Source organism: Megascapheus bottae, chromosome 18, assembly GCF_031878675.1.
Source record: "Megascapheus bottae isolate mThoBot1 chromosome 18, mThoBot2.hap1, whole genome shotgun sequence".
In the NCBI taxonomy this organism is placed as follows: Eukaryota; Metazoa; Chordata; class Mammalia; order Rodentia; family Geomyidae; genus Megascapheus; species Megascapheus bottae.
The window spans coordinates 25,159,629-25,178,148 of NC_143526.1; the positions used below are offsets into that span (position 1 = coordinate 25,159,629).

The 18,520-nt window shown below is 42.0% G+C and overlaps 1 protein-coding gene across 2 annotated transcripts in view; it reads right to left on the reverse strand.

Annotated features, from left to right (window-relative positions):
* Shld1 (shieldin complex subunit 1) overlaps positions 1-18,520 on the reverse strand; it is a 62,727-nt gene that overhangs the window by 38,656 nt on the left and 5,551 nt on the right. For both annotated transcript variants that reach the window (XM_090352789.1, XM_090352788.1), the window contains exon 2: positions 17,415-17,599. In XM_090352789.1, coding sequence (XP_090208915.1) covers positions 17,415-17,599 — 185 coding nt within the window. The remainder of the gene's footprint in view (positions 1-17,414; positions 17,600-18,520) is intronic.

The following is an 18,520-nucleotide window of genomic DNA, read 5'->3' on the forward strand; positions in this document are numbered from 1 at the left end:
TACTAATTTTGAGGTGTTTAATAAACACCATTTTGAGAGCTGAATAGTAGCTAGTTGTCCACATCTAGAGCTCCAGGGAGATGTTTAGCACCACAGGGATTAAAAAAGAACATTGTGGGTCAGAGGAAGGGTGGGAAAGGGAAGACCCTTGAAGAGCCTGAAGAGCCAGCAGAGGAGGCTGAGAAAGACCAGCAGGTGAGCTGGAAGAAGAAGGAGGAAGAGGAGGACGAGAAGGACAAGGAAGAAGAGAAGGAGGAGGAGGAGGAGGAGGAGGAGGAGGAGGAGGAGGAGGAGGAGGAGGAGGAGGAGAAGGAGGAGGAGGAGAAGGAGAAGGAGAAGAAGGAGAAGAAGGAAAGAAAATGCTGTAACAATAGCCAAAGTGAAGCATGGACAGGGGGGGTGGGAGGGTTGGAGGCAGAAAGGCAAATGCCTACCTGGACTGGCTGGAGAGAAATTGGGAAAGGACGATGTAGAAGGGTAGATAGACAAATCAGGCACAGATTGCACAGTGTTTTGCTATAAAATGGAATACAGAAATGATGCAATATCCAGAAATGATCAGAAAGGTCTTTTTTGTTTTTGTTTTGTTTTGTTTGTGGGTCATGGGGCTTGAACTCGGCCTGGGCAGCTGTCCCTGAGCTCTTCAGCACAAGGCTGCCACCCTACCCTTGAACCAAGCCCCACTTCCTGTTTTCTAGAGGTTAATTGGAGATAAGAGTCTCAGATCCTTTTGTGCTGGGGCTGGCTTTGAACCTTGATCCTCAGATCTCAGCCTCCTGAGTAGCTAGGATTAAAAGCGTGAGTCACATGGCAAGGTTTTTTTGTTGTTGTTGTTTGCTTGTTTGTTTTTTTAAGATAGGAACTATTATATCATCTATGTCACCAAGAACGAGCCAGTCAAGAGGGAAAAATTGGTAGTGCAGGAGGGAGGAGATAACTATAGATGTGATATTCAAAGTTCATGACTGGGAGACAGGAAATGGGAGTAGTAGAAGGATGGGTTCAAATAAGAACATATTAGATCTCCTGTGTGAAACAGTAGGGGGACAGGAGGAGGAGAAAAGTTGTTTCAGTTTTCTCAGTAAAATAATTAGGTTGTGGGCTCATAGGTGATCCCTAGAAAAGGCAGAAATAGGCCTCTCTAGATAAGAACAAAAGTATCAGTTTGGACAGGTGAGAGGCCAGAGTTCATCCGGTATCACATCCAACAGGAGACATCCCTAAGGACTTAGCAGCCAAGAGGAGATAAAACATGGCACATCTTTGGGATCAGAACCAGGCAGAGAAATACTTACAATCTTTTAACACACATTAAAAACAAAATCTTCACACTGCTCACTTTCCAGTTTTTCCCAAGAAGGGCTGGGGAGGTGGTAAGTGGTAGAGCTCTTGCTTAGCTGTGCAAAGACCTGAGTTCTGCCATATCCCAGTGTTGCCAAAACAAGAACAAATTAAACTAAAATTTCCCCAGAGAACTTTTCCTACTCATGAGAAAACTACCAATGTTCAACAGCAAAATAGGCCAAGGATATTTACAAAGAATCCACATGTTGGCCATTGCAAATGAAAACATAGAGAAAGAGAATGGGTGGTAGGGGCTGGGGACCTGAGCAGGGTGTGTCTAATAAGTACAGGGTTTCAGTTTAGGAAGATGAAAAAGTTCTGGGATTTGGTAATGGGAATGACCAAACAATTTTGTGAGTGTATCTAATGACACTGGAACTGTAATATGGAGCTGGGCATAATAATGTACATCTTTAATCCCAGCAATCAGGAGGCTGAGGAAGAAAGACTTACAGTTAAGACCAGTCTGGTATGCATAATGAATCTGACACCATCCTAAGCTATGTAGTGAGTTGTATTTCAAAAACGAAAAGCAATATAAGAAAATGCACATCATCCATGATCATAAAGGAAATGCAAATAAAAACAACCCTAAGATACCACCTTACCCCAATTAGAATGGCCAATATTTTGAACTCAGACAATGACAATAATAATGTTAATAAATGTCAATAAATTATTAAAAAAAAAAAAAACAAGGCCGGGAGTTTGGCCTAGTGGTAGAGTGCTTGCATAGCAAGCACGAAGACCAGGGTTCGACTCCTTGGTACCACATACATAGAAAAAAGCCAGAAGTGGAGCTTCAGCTCAAGTGGTAGAGCATTAACCTTGAGGAAAACCCAAGGACAGTGCTCAGGCCCTGAGTTCAAGGCCCAGGACTGGCCAAAAAAAAAAAAAGGTCACAGACTTTAGTGCCAAGACTGGCTCTGAACCTGGATCCTCAAATCTCAGCCTCCTGAGTAGCTAGGATTACAGGCGTGAGCCACAGCACCTGTTGGTTGTGAGGCCTAAACAGTGCCCAGGCTCCGAGTTCAAGTCCCATGACCCACAAAAACAAAAACAAAACAAAACAAGAACAACAACAATTAAAAAAACAAAAAAATGAAAAGTACAGGCCAGGAGTATGGCTGTAGTAAATAAAGGCTTGTCTAGCATGCATGAAACCCTGGGTTCAATAATTCAGTACCATATACACAGAAAAAGCCAGACAGAAAAAGCTGTGACTCCAGTGGTAGAATGCTACCCTTGAGAAAACCTAAGGACAGTGCCCAAGCCTTGAGTTCAGGCCCCAGGACTGGCACCACCCCCTCCCTGCCCACACACACACACAAAACCAAACCAAAACAAAACAAAAAAAAAACCAGAAAAACAAACAAAAACCAGAGCCAAAGGCAGATACATTATCACAATGCTAGAACTTATGGCTGACATTTTAGAGGCCCAAGGTTCAATACCCAACAAAAAAAAGCAACGACAATAGCAAAAGAAAATATATGAGTAAATCACAGGAAAATAAATTTGTCTAACAAAATTAGATGGAAATGCAAATGAGGACACTGAGTTCTTAGTTTCCTATTCATAGATTTGTAGCATTTACTTTCAGGGAGTTACCAAAAATTATCATAGAAATTTGGAAATGTACATGTTCTTTGATGCAACAAGTCTTTTTCTGGGACCCTGCTCAGAAGAGAAAAGAGCAGAGGTATATGGTCCTATTCTGTTAATTAAAAGTGACACATATGCCAGGCACAGTGGGTCACAGCTACATCCTAGATATTCAGGAGGCTGAGATCTAAGGATTAAGGTTCAAAGCCAGCCCAGGCACTAACGTCCATAAGACTCATCTCCAATTAACTACCAGAAAGCTGGAAGTGGCGCTGTGGCTCAAGGGGTAGGATGGTAGCCTTGAGCTGAAGAGCTCAAGGACAATGCCCAGGCCCAGAGTTCAAGTCTCATGACTGAAAAAAGTGACACATAAATCATAAAAATGGTAACAGCAGTTCATTCTAGGTTTTAAAAAGGAGACTTTGTTGGTGACTGTAATTCCAGCACTCAGGAGGCTCAGATTGACCTCAAATTTTATCATTTCTTTTCTATATTGTTTTAATTTTTATTTATTAATTTTTATGTATGTGTGCTGGTACTGGGATATGAATTAAGAGCCTGATCACTGTCCTTTAGATTTTTCACTCAAGGCTAGCACTCTATCCCTGCGCCATAGCTCCATTACTGGTTTCTTGGTAGTTAACTGGAGATAGAGAGTCTCAGACACTGACCCTCCTACCCAGGCTCGCTGAAAACCTCAATCCTTAGATCTCAGTTTCCTGAGTAGCTAGGATTATAGGCATGAAGTGTTGGGTTGGTGCCTGGCTATCCAGGATTTCTGACTCTGGAAACTACAAAATGATCAACATGTATCATCTTAAGCCACTTGGTTTGATGGCATTTTTTTTATTGTGTCCAACAGGCAACCAAACTCTCTATCACTCCACATCTAAAATGTTATGTCAAAGCACAAATTTTACAGATTGAAAAAAAATGTACAGGGCCTGGAGTTTGGCCTGGTGGAAAGAGTGCTTGCTTAACATGCACAAAGACCCGAGTTTGATTCCTGGTACCATACACATAGAAAAAGCCAGAAATGATGCTATGGCCCAAGTGGTAAACCTCTAGTCTTGAGGAAGCCCAAGGACAGTGCCCAGGCCCCAAATTCAAGCCCCAGGACTGGTTAAAAAAAAAAAAGACTGCAACTAATTGATAAAACCTCATGACTACTGTTTATAATCGAGGGACCCATCGTTTATCTTCTCAGCTGATTAAAGCAAAAGACTACACATTGCTGCCATACCTTCCAAGAACCAAGGAAGTTATTATGTCAAAGGTGAGGAAGCCCTTTGTTTTATGAAGCTTTGATAGTGCTGCCACCCCAGCAGGCTCTCCCTGAGCTGCCTGCTGAAAATGTTTTGAGCAGCTAGAAGAGACTCAGATCGAGGACAACACACCAGACAGCCTGGCTGGCTTGGTCATCCCTGAGCTCTTTTTTCCAAAACATTTCAAAGACACAAACTAAAGCTTATATGTCAAACCCAGACATGAAAAAGAGAGGACCAAAGAGGGTGTAGATAAAATCGTTCTGTGTGAGACAGTATGACCAGCAAGCTTGGCTATGCTTCATACCTATAGGAAATAGTCCTTTATCTTATGAGCTTTCCATGTCTCCATGGTGAAAGCACAATTCCTCTTTTCAAAAACTTCTCCATGTAAAAATATCACTATGAGAAAACAAATCAGAACATTTTGGGAGCTCACTTCTTGAGCATTCTATCACTGGGGAGTAAACTCCAAATGGCAGAAACTGCATTTAGTTCATACTTTATTATGGAAGAGCTAATATACCACCCAGTCCATGGTAGATACTAATTAATGTGTAATGAATCAAGGCATTGAATCTGCTCTCTAACTCTGAAGGCTTATCAAAGAGTATCTCTGATCAACTGGTACCTGTTGAGTGCAAAAGCTGTGAGGGGGAGAGTGCAAGTGAAGGGGTAACATTATCTAAAAAAAAAAGCAGTCTTGTGGAGCTCTAGTATAATCTTAGCTACTCGGGAGGCTGAAATCTGAGGATCACAGTTTGAAGCCAGCCAGGAAGGAGAGTCTGTGAGACTGTTATCTCCAGTTAACCAGAAAACCAGAAATAGAGCTGTGGCTCAATGTAGTAGAGCACTAGCTTTAATCAAAAAAGCTCAGAGATAATATTCAGGCCCTGAATTCAAGCCCCATGACTGACAAAAGAAAGAAAAAAGAAACGTACTCTTTACCTGACTTTTGTAACTGTGTAACTGCAACCCATCTGTGTATTGTCTTTATAACAAATTTTTTTTAAAGTTTTGAAACCAGTGTAGCATATATGTAAAGACTGTCAAGTCCTCACTGCTTGTCCACTGGATCGCAGCAGCTTTTTAGAAATAAATACAAAGGTGGGGTTTTCTTAGCAAGTTATATGATGTTTACACACACACACACACACACACACACACACACACACACACACACACACACACAAGCTAAGTATATTTCCAAAGGTCCTGGAGGAAATTAGAAGCAATAACAACCTTAGAAACCCTATCTCCTAATTGCCACCTGGCCTAATGTTCTTATCACCTCATCACAATATCATCGGTCCCCTAGGTTAGTTACTCTGAGTCTAAGATAGTCCATTATGGAATAATTCAATATTTGGCAAAAACACACTATGTGACAAACTAGATGTGCCTGAAAATTAGATTTGCGATGAGATCAGTATCTGACATCACTGGGCCAGCAGGGGTTCATAACTTCAGCCAGACTAGGCTGGATGGTTCTTTGCTTAGTGGGTAGAGGATGAAGCTGTGTGGGATGTTTAGGGACATTCTTGGCCTCCACTCACTGGTTCCCGAAAGCACATGCAATGTGGTAACATCCAAAAATGGAGTCAAACTGTGACAAGTGACTCCTGGGAAGCAAAACTGCCCCTGCTCGGAAACTACTGGTATAAAATAAAATGCCTGAGATTCCTACACAACTGAGGACAGTTGATGCAGTTTCCTGCTGGAGCTGCAGGGGGGAGTCTACACTGGGTAATTCTTGAACTGTGGCTGTGGGGACTCCAGCTCTTCCGTCTGGAAGCTGATAATCAGAGACCTGGCTGTAGAGAGACTAACATGGAGAGATAGGGGGTTTAATTCAACTTTGAGCTCAGAGCAAATAAATCTAACTGGGAGGATTTACTTTAGGCCACCTATATTGACTGATGCTGTCAAAATTCCTTCTACACAGTAGTTAGTATTCATTTCTTGGAATGAAAATGTTTTCTATTTTTGTGCAAACATGAATACTTAGATTCTTTCTACTATTTAGTCACAATTATTTAGTTCTTTAGCACTTTTTAAAAGCTGTCATCTTATTCACTTATAAATACAGCATTAGAAAGAGAAGTCCACCCCAACATTTCTCACCTCCCCACAGGAGAAATGAGTTATTTTTCAGTTCCACCTCTAGAAACAATGCTAATACTGAGTGTACCATAGCTCAGTGCCTGTCACTATGGCAACAAAAAAAATCGCCTCATCCCTTAAATTCTTATGCACAGTGAAAAGGAATATTTAGCAGAAATTAATTCCTAACAAGATTAATACAAGAAAATTGGCTCCTAAATACTTCTACCATCCACAAATGTATTTTCTGTACATTAAAAAAATTTTTTTTGCCATTGTAGGGCTTGAACTCAGGGCCTGGATACTGTCCCTGAGCTTTTTTGGGGAGTCATACGGCTTAAACTATGTCTAGGCGCTGTCCCTGAGCTCTTCAGCTCAAGGTTATCTCCCTACCCTTGAGCCAAGCCCCAGGTTCATTTTCTAGAGGTTAACTGGAGATAAGAGTCTCAGGTCCTTTTGTGCCCAGGCTGGCTTTGAACCTTGATCCTCAGATCTCAGCCTCCTGAGTAGCTAGGATTACAGGCGTGAGCCACCACACCTGGCTCATTCCTGAGCTTGCTTTCACTCAAGTCTAGCACTCTACCACTTTGAATAATAGTACCACTCTTTGTTTTCTGGTGATTAATTGGAGATAAGAGTCTCATGGCATTTCTTGACTGGGCTGACTTTTAGTCACGATCCTCAGATCTTAGCCTCCTGACTAGCTAGGATTACAGGCACAAGCTACCAGCACCCAGCTCCTATCCAATTTTATGAAGATCTTCTATTACTTAGTCACCAAGCTTCATCAAAGTTTCTGCTAAGACTGACTGAAATCATTAATACTTAAAGATATGACAAATTAATCCTCAAGTTTGATCACCATTAATGAGAATATGTGTATCAGAGAAGATACTGAACTATTGCAAGAATGTTAAAACTCTTCAACATTTATCAAAAGGTTTTACATTAAATACATTATGGCCAAACCATATAATAGAACATTATGCAGCACAAAAAATACTAGTGGGCCAAGCCCATGGCCTCACGGTAGAGTGCTTGCCTAGCGTGAACAAAGCCCTGGGTTTGATTCTTCAGTACTGCATACACAGATAAATCGAGAACTGGTGCTGTGGCTCAGGTGGTAGAGCACTAGCCTTGAGAAAGCCCAAGGACAGTGCTCAGGCTCTGAGTTCAAGCCCAGGACTAGAAAAAAATTAGCAATCTAAATGTACAGGCAATATTAGCAATTTTAGATGTACATAGCAATATTTTGAAGAAGTGGAGCAGTAGTTAAAGTGGTTGAGGACCAGCCTGTAGTGAAAAAGCTAAGAGACAATGCCCAGGCCCTGTGTTCAAGCCCCATTACCAGCATACATACCCACTAATCCAAACATAGATACACACACACACACAAAGTAAACAATTAAAGCTCAAAATTTCTAGGCAGTCAATATTACTTATGTAATATTGTTAGAAGAAAGCTATTTTCCAAAAATTAAACCAAAGGAAAGCATTGGTTAATAAAACTGACTCTATAAAAAAAAAACCAATATAATCTCTCTACATCAACAAATCATGATATGTTTAACTGCCCAATCTCGGAGACATACTATATAGCCATTAATAGTAGAAGAGTATACTTATACTCTGGAGTATTAAAGGACTGAGGCACTGCTATATCGGATGATTGTATACTAGAGGCATGCCTCAGTGGTAGAGGGCTTGCCTAGCACATGCCTCTGTCGGACCCTCAGTACCACAAACAAGACAAAACAAAACAACAAGAAAATAACACAGACCATAAATAGCCAAAGTGATTTTGAAAAAGAAGAACAAAGAGAACTCATATTTCCTGATTTTAAAACATAGCTACAGTAACCAAAACAATGGAAGACTATCATAAATAACAACATAGTCAAGAAAGCCAGAAACAAACTCTCATTTTATAATTATGTTCCAATGATGTTCAACAAGAATGCCACGATACTCTGTGGGGAAAAGATTTCTTTTTTTTTTAACAGTTTTAAATATTTACATGCAAAGACTGAAGTTGGACAAAAATTAACTAAAAATGTATTGAAGATCCAAATATAAGTACCAAAACTGCAAAACTTCTAGAAAACAATGTCTAGATATTTCATGATATTGGACTTGGCAATCATTCTTAGATGTGACACCAAAAGAGCAGCCAACAAAACCAAAAGCAGATAAATGGACCTGCATTAAACTTAAAACACATTTAGATATCAGAAGGCAAAATCAACAAAATAAAATTGAAACCCACAGAAAGGGGGAAAAATCTTTGCAAGGAGGGACGGTGAAGGCACTAGGGCCACAGCGATTCCGGAGCAGGGCCAGGCAGGTGTCATGTCTCCACTGGAAAAACTTCCTGTGGTGGCATTACTCAAACACCAAATAGTTTTCTCTCTATATCCTAGGACGGGGCTTGAACTCAGGGCCTGGGCACTGTCCTTAGACACTTTTTGCTCAAGGCTAGCACCCTGCCACTTGAGCCACAGCATTACTTCTGGCCTTTTCTGTATATGTGGTACTGAGGAATGGAACCCAGGGCTTCATGCATGCTTGGCAAGCACTCTACCACTAGGCTTTGCTCCTGGCCCTTACCGAATAGTATTCTCATTTTAGAGCCATAGTTACTTTTTTTTTTTTTTTTTGCTAGTTCTGGGCCTTGAACTTAGGACCTGGACACTATCCTTGGGCTTTTTCAAAGCTAGAGCTCTACCACTTGAGCCACAGCACCATTTTTGGCTTTTTTCTATGTATATGGTACCGAGGAATTGAACCCAGGTCTTCGTGCATGCTAGGCAAGCACTCTACCACTAGGCTAAACTCCCGGCCCCAGTTACTTTAAAATTTTAAGTGTTCTCTTAAAGTCTACATTGTTTGTGATATCTCCATAGAAACTTGAAACTTAGTTAAAAAAAAAATCTTTGCAGACCACGTATCTGATCACAGGTTGACAGCTAGACCATACACACATCTACAACTCACTTAACAAAAACATGAATAACTCAACTTTTTAATTGGGCAAAAGAGGGCCAGGAGTTTGGCCTAGTGGTTGAGTGCTTGCCTAGCATACACAAAGACCCAGATTCGATTCCTCAGTATCATGTACATAGAAAAAGCCAGAAATGGTGCTGTGCCTCAAGTGGTAGAGTGCTGGCCTTGAGAGAGCTCAAGAACAGTGCTAGGCCCTGAGTTCAAGCTCCAGGACTGGCAAAAAATAAAAATAAATTTTAAAAAAGAAAGAATAAATGAGCAAAAGACTTCCATAGTCATTTCTCCAAAGATTATATAGCAATGGTCAACAAGCACATGAAATGATGTTTGGCATTACTAATTCAGTAGAAAAATTCAAGTCAAAGTCACAGTGAGATATCCCGATGAATACAGGTGAGGAAGAAGAGTCTCTGGCCCAAAGGTCAAAGAGATTTTTCAAGATGGCACTTGTTGTGTTGTCTCAATCTGCTTAAATATGTTTCATGGTCAACTGGGTATCACTTAGCAGAGGAAGTCTCCAGCCCAATTGAGAGAGGGCTTCTCCTAACCTCTACCTGACTGCTAAATGCTAGGCCTTCCTGGTAACACTGCGTGGACAATTTAGTCAGGTCATGGGAGAAATGAGTCTATCTGGACGAAATCTTCTTGGTGCTAGGCTGTGGGTGAGGAAGCAGTGGATCTGAGTAACCTTCTTCAGTTGGATAGTAGGAGGACTTAAGAACCTTTTATGCTGTGCTGTGCTTTAGTCCTGGGAACCCAAACCCATTCATCTTCCCACAACATCTGTTTTGGTTCTCTTGCATTCTGTAGATTTGTACAGGAGAACTTAAGGACTAGAAGTCCAAAAGATTTTATTCTGATTTTGCTTGTTGATTTATGGTACAATTCTTGCTAGAGAGCCCATTCTGGTCTGGAACTCACTAAGTAGCCTAAACTAGCCTCAAACTGGTAATGCTCCTGCCTCAGCCCGTCGAGTGATGGGACTACCAAGCATGGGTCACCACATTTGGAATAAAACATTTTTTAAGGCTTATAACTGTCCTTTAATGTTAATTCCAATTTTATTTTTCTTTAAAAGAAAAAGAAATTTTAAATTCCTTGTTCTTAACTCTAAGCAATTTGTTCTTCAGCAATGGGGATTGAACTCAGGGACTTGTACTTGCTATGATATCAATGAACAACTTGAACTTGAACTCCCAGCCCCCGTCCCCCCCCCCTTTTTTTTGGTTGGTTGTGGGCTTGAACTCAGAACGTAGGCACTGTCCCTGAGCAATTCAGCTCAAGGCTAGTGCTCTATCACTTTAAGCCACAGCTCCACTTCCAGTTTTCTGGTAGTTAATTGAAGATAAGAGTGATTTTATGCCTGGGCTGGCTTTGCACTGTGATCCTCAGAGCTCAACCTCCTGAGTAGCTAGGATTACAGGAATAAGCCACCAGCACCTGACTTTTCCTTCTGGTCTCATCTTTGGGGGAAAAATGGTGTCATTTTTACTTAGTAAATATTCAAAGAAAAATCATACATCACTATTTATGTTTCTATATTAGCTTGCAACCAAGCAGGATGAATAAAGTCTCCTTGAATTATGCAACATATGTACAGTAAACATACCTAATAGTGGTGATCTTAAGACAAATTAGCTTCTTGTATTTCTGGGGTGGATGTTGTTTCTTGTTTATTTTTTATTTTGAGATTGTTCTAGGCATTGAATTCAAGTCTAGTCTCCTGGTTTTTGTTTTATTTTATTTTTGTCTTGGTTTGTTTGTTTGATATAGGGTCTCATCAACATTTACCCAGGCTAGCCTCAAACAGCAGTCCTCTCATTACTGCTCCTCAAGTACCTCAGATTACAGTTGAGTATCACCATATTCTGTCCCGCTTCTCAGAGTTCCACTGCATAAAATAATTTTCAAAGGCTTTTCATTTTATCCCATTGAGCACAGAACTCAAGACCAGAGGAGCTCGATGTAACTCAGTGGTAGACTACTAGAGGCCTCAGGAGGCCTCCCCGGTATTTCAAGGAGGGAAACACATCTGTACCTCTAAGTGCTTTTACTCAAAAAGGCTCAGGAGTATATCAGGTGGCCACTAGAGGACAGCAGAACCAAGCTCTGTTCTACAAGTCATTATCAGAAGCACTACAGACACTGCGTGACTAGAAATAAGAAGAAAAGTCAGGCACTGGTGCGTGGCTCATGCCTGTAATTCTAGCTACTCTGGAGGCTGAGACCTGAGAGCATCAAGGTTCAAAGCCAGCTTTGGTAATAAGGTCAGTGCAATTCTCATTACACTAACCAGCAAAAAGCCAGAAGTGTAGCTGTTGCTCAAAGTGGTAGAACACTAGCACCTAGGCCCTGGGTTCAAACCCCAATATCAGCACACATGCACATACACGCGCGCACACACACACACACACACACACACACACACACACACTCATACACACAATAGAATTTTCAGAGAACAAGTATGAGTAAGCATTTGCCATGCTAAGCCCCATAATCCTAGTACCTGGGAGGCTAAGAATGGGAAGATCATGATTTAAGGCCTGAACAGAAAAGTCTGCAAGATCCCTCTCAACCCATAACTGGCTGAAGTGGCGGGCATCTATCATCTCAATCTATCTGGGAGGCTGAGATCAGAGAATTAAGATTCCAGAACAGCCCAAGCAGAAACGTCCACAAGACTGCCTCCAAGGAAAGCAAACTGGACATGGTAATGCATGTCTGTGATCCCAGTCACAATGGAAAACCTAAAAGTAGGTAGATCGTGGCTCAGGTATATACAGGCAGAAAGCAAGACCATATCCTAAAAGTAGCCAGTGAAAGACAAGCCTGGAAGCATGGTTCAGCAGTATTGCACCAGCCTAGCAAGTAAGAGATCCTAAATTCAAACTAAAAAAGAACAAAATGGGGGGAAAGGTATTTACCCTTAAAAGTTTCCAGGGGTAGTCGGGCGCGATGGCTCACGCCTATAATCCTAGCTACTCAGAAGGCTGAGATCTGAGCCCAGGCACTAAAAACTGTGAGATTCTTATCTCCAATAATCACTAGAAAAGGAGAAGTAGAGCTGTGGCCCAAGGGGTAGGGCAGTAGCCTTTAGTTGAAGAGCTCAGAAACAGTGCCCAGGCCCAGAGTTCAAGACCCATGATCCACAAAAAATAGTTTCCAGGGGTGGTATGGTTCAGTTGGTAGATTGCCAACCAATGAGCTGAAGTGTCAGGTATTGACACTGTCTTGGACCCCCGAAAAAAGTTATGCTCCCATAATCTGGGTTTTATAACTTTAAGCATATCAGCACCTACATATCAAAAACTTCAGGGAGAGGTTTGAGAGTGCTGCTCAGCAGGAGAGTCTGTATCTAAAATGCACAGTCCTGGGACTTACCCCATTCCCACACACTCAAAAATTAACCAATACTACCAGGAAGTAAATGAGTAGTCATTCTGCAGACAAAGAATGACTGCAAAGAGCAAAGAGCCAAGAATAAGAAGAATTCTGGAGCCAGGTGAAAACATTGCTCTTAGGTAGAAAAGGGGGTTTTATTCCTTACAGTAAAAAGTCCACATCTGAGCTCCTAGCTATTTTGTCCCTAAGTTTTACCATAGTTGGTGATTTATTTCTACCTGGTATAAAACAAAACTGAGAAGGCAATGCCTTCTCTCCATTAATCTGCAGTGCAAATGTCCTCCACAAGGGAAGACAGAGGTTGAGAGCTCATAACGCAAGCTCCCCGAGCAGGAGGCAAAGTTCCCCTGAGAAAATGCTGATCTTTATTTGTCCATATTCAGAGTTAGCTAAAAGAAGCTAGCAGTATTAAATATTAATCCTGCAATGCCAACACTGAAGACTTAATGTTCCTACATGGTACTTAATCATTTGTGGTGTTTGAATTTCTTCAAAGTCCTGCCTTTGAAGTCAGCCTGACCCAGATTTGAGTTTCGGTCATCCAGCATGCCTTGGGAAACATATTAATATATAACCAAGCTTTCTATGGCCTTCCTCCCTCATAGGTAACCTGATGGTATTTATTCTTGGAGGTGGTAACATACAATAAGTTCCATCTTTCCATCTTCCTTCAATTGTGTGTCATCACTTTTTTTTTCTTGCCAGTCCTGGGGCTTGAACTCAGAGCATGAGCACTGTCCCTGAGTCTCTTTGTACTCAAGCCTAGTGCTCTATCACTTGAGCCACAGTGCCACTTCTAGCTTTTTGAGTAGCTTATTGAATAGAGGAATCTCATGGACTTTTCTGCCTGGGTTGGCTTTGAACGCGATCCTCAGATTTCAGCACCCTGGGTAGCAAGGATTACAGGTGTGAGCCACTGTTGTCTGGCTTCATCGTGTCTTATGAAAAGGTGGTAGAGCCAGTGGTGGCTCAGGCTCCTAGCTACTCAGGAGGCTGAGATCTGAGGATCAAGGGTAGGGCAGTAGCCTTGAGCTGAAGAGCTTAGGGACAGCGGCCAGGCAGAGTTCAAGGCCCATGATCCACAAAAAAATAAAGAAATAAGAATAAAAATAAAGAAAGAACAAAACAGAAAAGCTGGTAGTAGGAGTGATAAGGGTTAAACAACATTAATCGAGTTGTTTTTTCGCAGTTAAGGAAAGATGGCCGAGTGAAGGGTCATGAATGAAGGCACACTTGGAGCTGCTGTTGAGGAGCAAAGTTTTATGGAACCATAAAGAGATACCATAAGAATTATACAGAGGAAAAAAGACAAACATACTTTTCCTCAAACATTAAATTCCGTAGATGTTACGCCTAACCATGCAAGTTATAAATGCCTTTTGAAGACTGGGATAGTAACAGATTCCCACAGAAAAATAAGGGAACATTGAACCATTATTTACTTTTAAACTGCCAGCTAGGGCCTTTAATCATCAAAGACTCATTGTGTTTAACATTCAAATATGCTGTATACATTCAACTCATTTCCTCAACACTGTTCTCAGGCAGGATTTCAAGTTTAAGGAAAGGGCTGAGATTTCCTGTATCCGTAGTGCAATGTCTAAACAACTTCAGACAAACGCTTTGTCCTAGAACTCACCTTGGGTGCTCTCCAGGAACAAAGGTTCCACCGCCCCAAAGAGATACATGGGGCCTACGTGGTATTTCTCCTGCTACAACAGCATACACTGAGCTGTACCCAGGAAACCTATGGCCTTATTTTGGAGAGGTTTAAATAAGATCATTATGGCTTACCATGGCTCTTCCCTTTGGTACCTCTATGGACCCCAGAAGCAAATGAGAAAACAAAGAATCTCATGAGTCAAGTCCATCAACAAGTTTGGATCCCGGATTGATGGATGGATTCAAATCAAGAGCCTGGAGTTGATCAGGGAGGAGGAGGCACATTCCACAGAATGGGGAAAGACAGCTAAGGCATTAAGGGTTGGCTCAGCCTAACAGGAGTAGCAAGCCTGTGTTAACCACCAGAGGCTTACGTACCAGAGGCTTACGTTCAGCTGTCATGTATCTGAACAGCCTTGCCAGTTAAAATATTGCAGATGCTGCTAATTCAATTGTTAAATATTTTGAACAAAGCCTGGCCACAAGATTTTAGAGAACCCTGGGAATTAGGCAGAGGAGCTGTGACTGCAGCTGGTGGGAAAGAAGTACATGAAAACATCTCAGAGGATATAAACAGAGGAATGTGATGGAAATGGTGTCCCAGGAAGACCTCTTCTGCTTTATCTCACCAGGAAGGGCAGAGAGGAGAGGTTTCACAATCCTACCCCTGGCTTCCTGGACCTGTTGCTTTTACTTTCAGGAGAGGTGGCTCCCCTGTAATTTCAGGACAGACATGTGTTTATTAAGACATATTATGGCCTACCTGTACCTGCTTTTTGTGTACCAGACTGAAATGATCAAGGCTTTTTAGTTGTTGTTGTTGTTTTATTTTATCAACCTACTAATTTTTTTTTTGGAAAGTATTCTTTAAGACTCAAGCCTCTTACCAGTAATATCTTCCACCTGAACATAAAGAATTCTTGCACCAGGTGCTAGTGGCTCATGCCTATTCAAGAAGTTGAGATGAGGGTGGCAGTTCAAAGCCAACCCAAGCAAGGAAGTCTGTGAGACAATTACCCACAATGGACTATCAGAAATGCTGAAAGTGGAACTGTAGTTCAAGTGGTAGAGTCCTAGCCTTGATTTCAAAAGCTCAGGACAGTGCCTAGGCCCTGAGTTTAAGTCCCAGGGCTGGTACACAATCACAAAAAAAAAAAAAAAAAGAGTGCACTAGGCAAATGGACACACAGATATGGGCTGGGTTTGGTGCTTGGGAAGATCAATGGCGTCTGAGCAAGAGAGGGCTTAGTCCTGGGTTGCTGGGGTTTAGGCAGGGAAAGATCAGGTGCTCGAAAAAAGAGGTACAATCATGTGATGAAGCAGAAAGAAGAAGTAGGACTGGGGGTATGACCCACGAGCCCCTGTGTTAAATCCAGAGAGCAAGGCACTGATTGGTTGAAAGCAGCCACCTTACAAAGAAATCTGGTTGAGAAGAAAAGAACAGAGCCAAGCCACAGCTAGAGGTAGCTGTGAGGTAAAATGTGAAATCTTTAACAAAAGCGAAGTTTAAGCCTGGATCCATATTCTTGCCACCTAGCTTTAGCAGTGGTCCCTGATGTCTACTAAAACCAGGGCCAGCTCCTCTCACCTACCACCTTTTGAGAAGCTCCGACTATGATTGCTAACTCCAACCTTGAAAATAGGATCACCTTCTTTCATATACCTGCTATTTGCCTGGATTTCTGAGTCTCTCTCTAGCTTACCTGTAGGTCTAGCAGGCCATGCATTGATGATAGTAAGCTTACGGGGAAAAAGAAGGCAATTGTGTAAATGCTTAATGCCGATAGAGAACAAAGCCTGAGATGTGGCCACTGGACTTGAAAGTGGACTTGACTAGAGATATCTCCATAGAGTAATGGAGATAGAAGCTGAACTCGTAGGTTAGGAAAACCTATAGAGGGACTGGGAGCGTAGCCTACAGGTAGAGTGCCTGTCTAGCATGCACGAAGTCCTGGTTTGATTCCTAAGTGCTACATACAAAGAAAAGGCCAGAAAGTGGCACTGTTGTTAAAGTGGTAGAGCGCTAGTCTTGAGAAAGCTCAAGGACAGTGCTCAGGCCCTGACTTCAAGCCCTAGGACTGGCAAAGAAAGAACCAGAGAGAGAGAGAGAGAGAGAGAGAGAGAGAGAGAGAGAGAGAGAGAGAGAGAGAGAGAGAGAGAGAGAGAGAGAGAGAGCGAGAGAGAGAGAGAGAGAGAGAGAGAGAGAGAAAGGAAAGAAGGAAGGAAGGAAGGAAGGAAGGAAGGAAGGAAGGAAGGAAGGAAGGAAGGAAGGAAGGAAGGAAGGAAGGAAGGAAGGAAAGAAAAGCAGGAAGGCAGGAAGGGAAGGAAAACCTGTAGAAAAGTTGATATTTAAACCCAGATGGGTTGGAGTAATAGTAAGGTCTCTGTTATTATTATTATCCATAACACATAACAGATTTGCACTTCTATTTTCCAAAGTTGTTTTTTGTTTTGTTTTGTTTTTTTTGTCGGTCATGTGGCTTCAACTTGGGAACTCTGGGCCAGGGCACTGTTCCAGAGCTCTTCAGCTCAAGGCTACTGCCCTATCCCTTGAGCCACAGCGCCATTTCCAGTTTTCTAGTGGTTAATTGGAGATGAGTCTCACGGACTTTAGTGCCTTGGCTGGCTTTGGACCTCAGTCCTCGGACCTCAGCCTCCTGAGTAGCTAGGATTACAGGTATGAGCTACCATACCCGGCTCAAAGTTTTAAAGGGACCAAAACAAAACACAATCCTACTTTCCCAAATATTCTCCAGCCTCTGAATGCATCTGGATGCAGATCAATCAGAAAGGAACCCAAGATTACAAAAAGACCTCTAGGAAAGAGCTCCTCCTGTAATTCCACCAAAGGGCTATCCTTTGAAGTTTCTCTCCATCACTTTGCCTGGATTCAGATATTTTATTGCATCAGACAATAAATGATTCCTTTGAGAACTGCTATTGAGAGAGGGAGAAATGCTCACACCCCTGTTTATCTGCTCGTTGCTATTGTTTTAACATCAGTTTGTTTCTAACTCTGCTTTTTACCTGGATCCACATCAGAAGAGTCAGGAAATGAATGCACTTCCACAGAACTAAACGCCTCACTGTTGGCCTCCTGGCTGGGTCTCTGTAGCACATAATCTCTTAGGTCGAAAGCGGAAGGTAGATCCAAAGCACAGCTCTCCCCTGACTGGCTACCTGGAGTTGCTTCCTGGGCTTCCATAGTCCAGCTGTGGGGGAGAAAAATTCAATACAATAAGCACTATGAAGCCTTCATGAAGAACTTTAAGGATCAAATAGAAAAGAAATTTTTCTCTTCCCCCCCCCCATCCCAGAGCTTGAAATCAGGATCTTGACTCTGTCTGTGAGCCTCTCTGAACACAAGGCTAGGGCTCTATCACTTGAGTCACAGCCCATTTCTGACTTTTTCTATTTATGTGGTACTGAGGAAACAACCTTAGGGCTTCATTCATGTTAGGCAAGCATTCTATCACTAAACCAGCCCCACAAAATTTTCTTTTGTCTGTCAATGGTTGTCTTTTACTTTAGAACCAGTAATTTATCACCATGTTTTCTATTTGGCGGAGAGTATTTCTTTTCATTTTTGCTAGTTCTGGGACTTGAACTCAGGGCCTTGGCACTATCCTTGGGCTTTCTCAAGACTAACACTCTACCTCTTGAGCCACAGAATCATTTCTGGCTTTTTCTGTGTATGTGGTACCGAGGAATCGAACTCAGGGCTTTGTGAGTGCTAGGTGAGCACTCTACCACTAGGCCATGCTCCCAGCCCCTGCGGGGAGTACTTATCACCAGCTTTGTCTGTGATATAGTGTCACTATGTAGCCCAGGGTGATCTCAAATCTATGATCTTCCTGCCTCTGCTTTAATGAGTGCCAGGATTCCCAGCATGTGTGACCATGCTCCCCTACCATATTTTCTTCACTATAAATAAGACTTGCAGTTGAAATTACTAATGGTTTCAGCTGAAAAGTAGGTTGTGTCTCTAAAAGCAGGAAAGATTTAATCATGGAGCATTACCCAAGGGAAATCCTACATAGATCTATCTATCATTCAAGGGCTCTAAGAATATGTGCTGATAAGGGACAATGTGTATAATGTTAAATGAAAAAAAGGTTTCAGGTAGGGTTTGA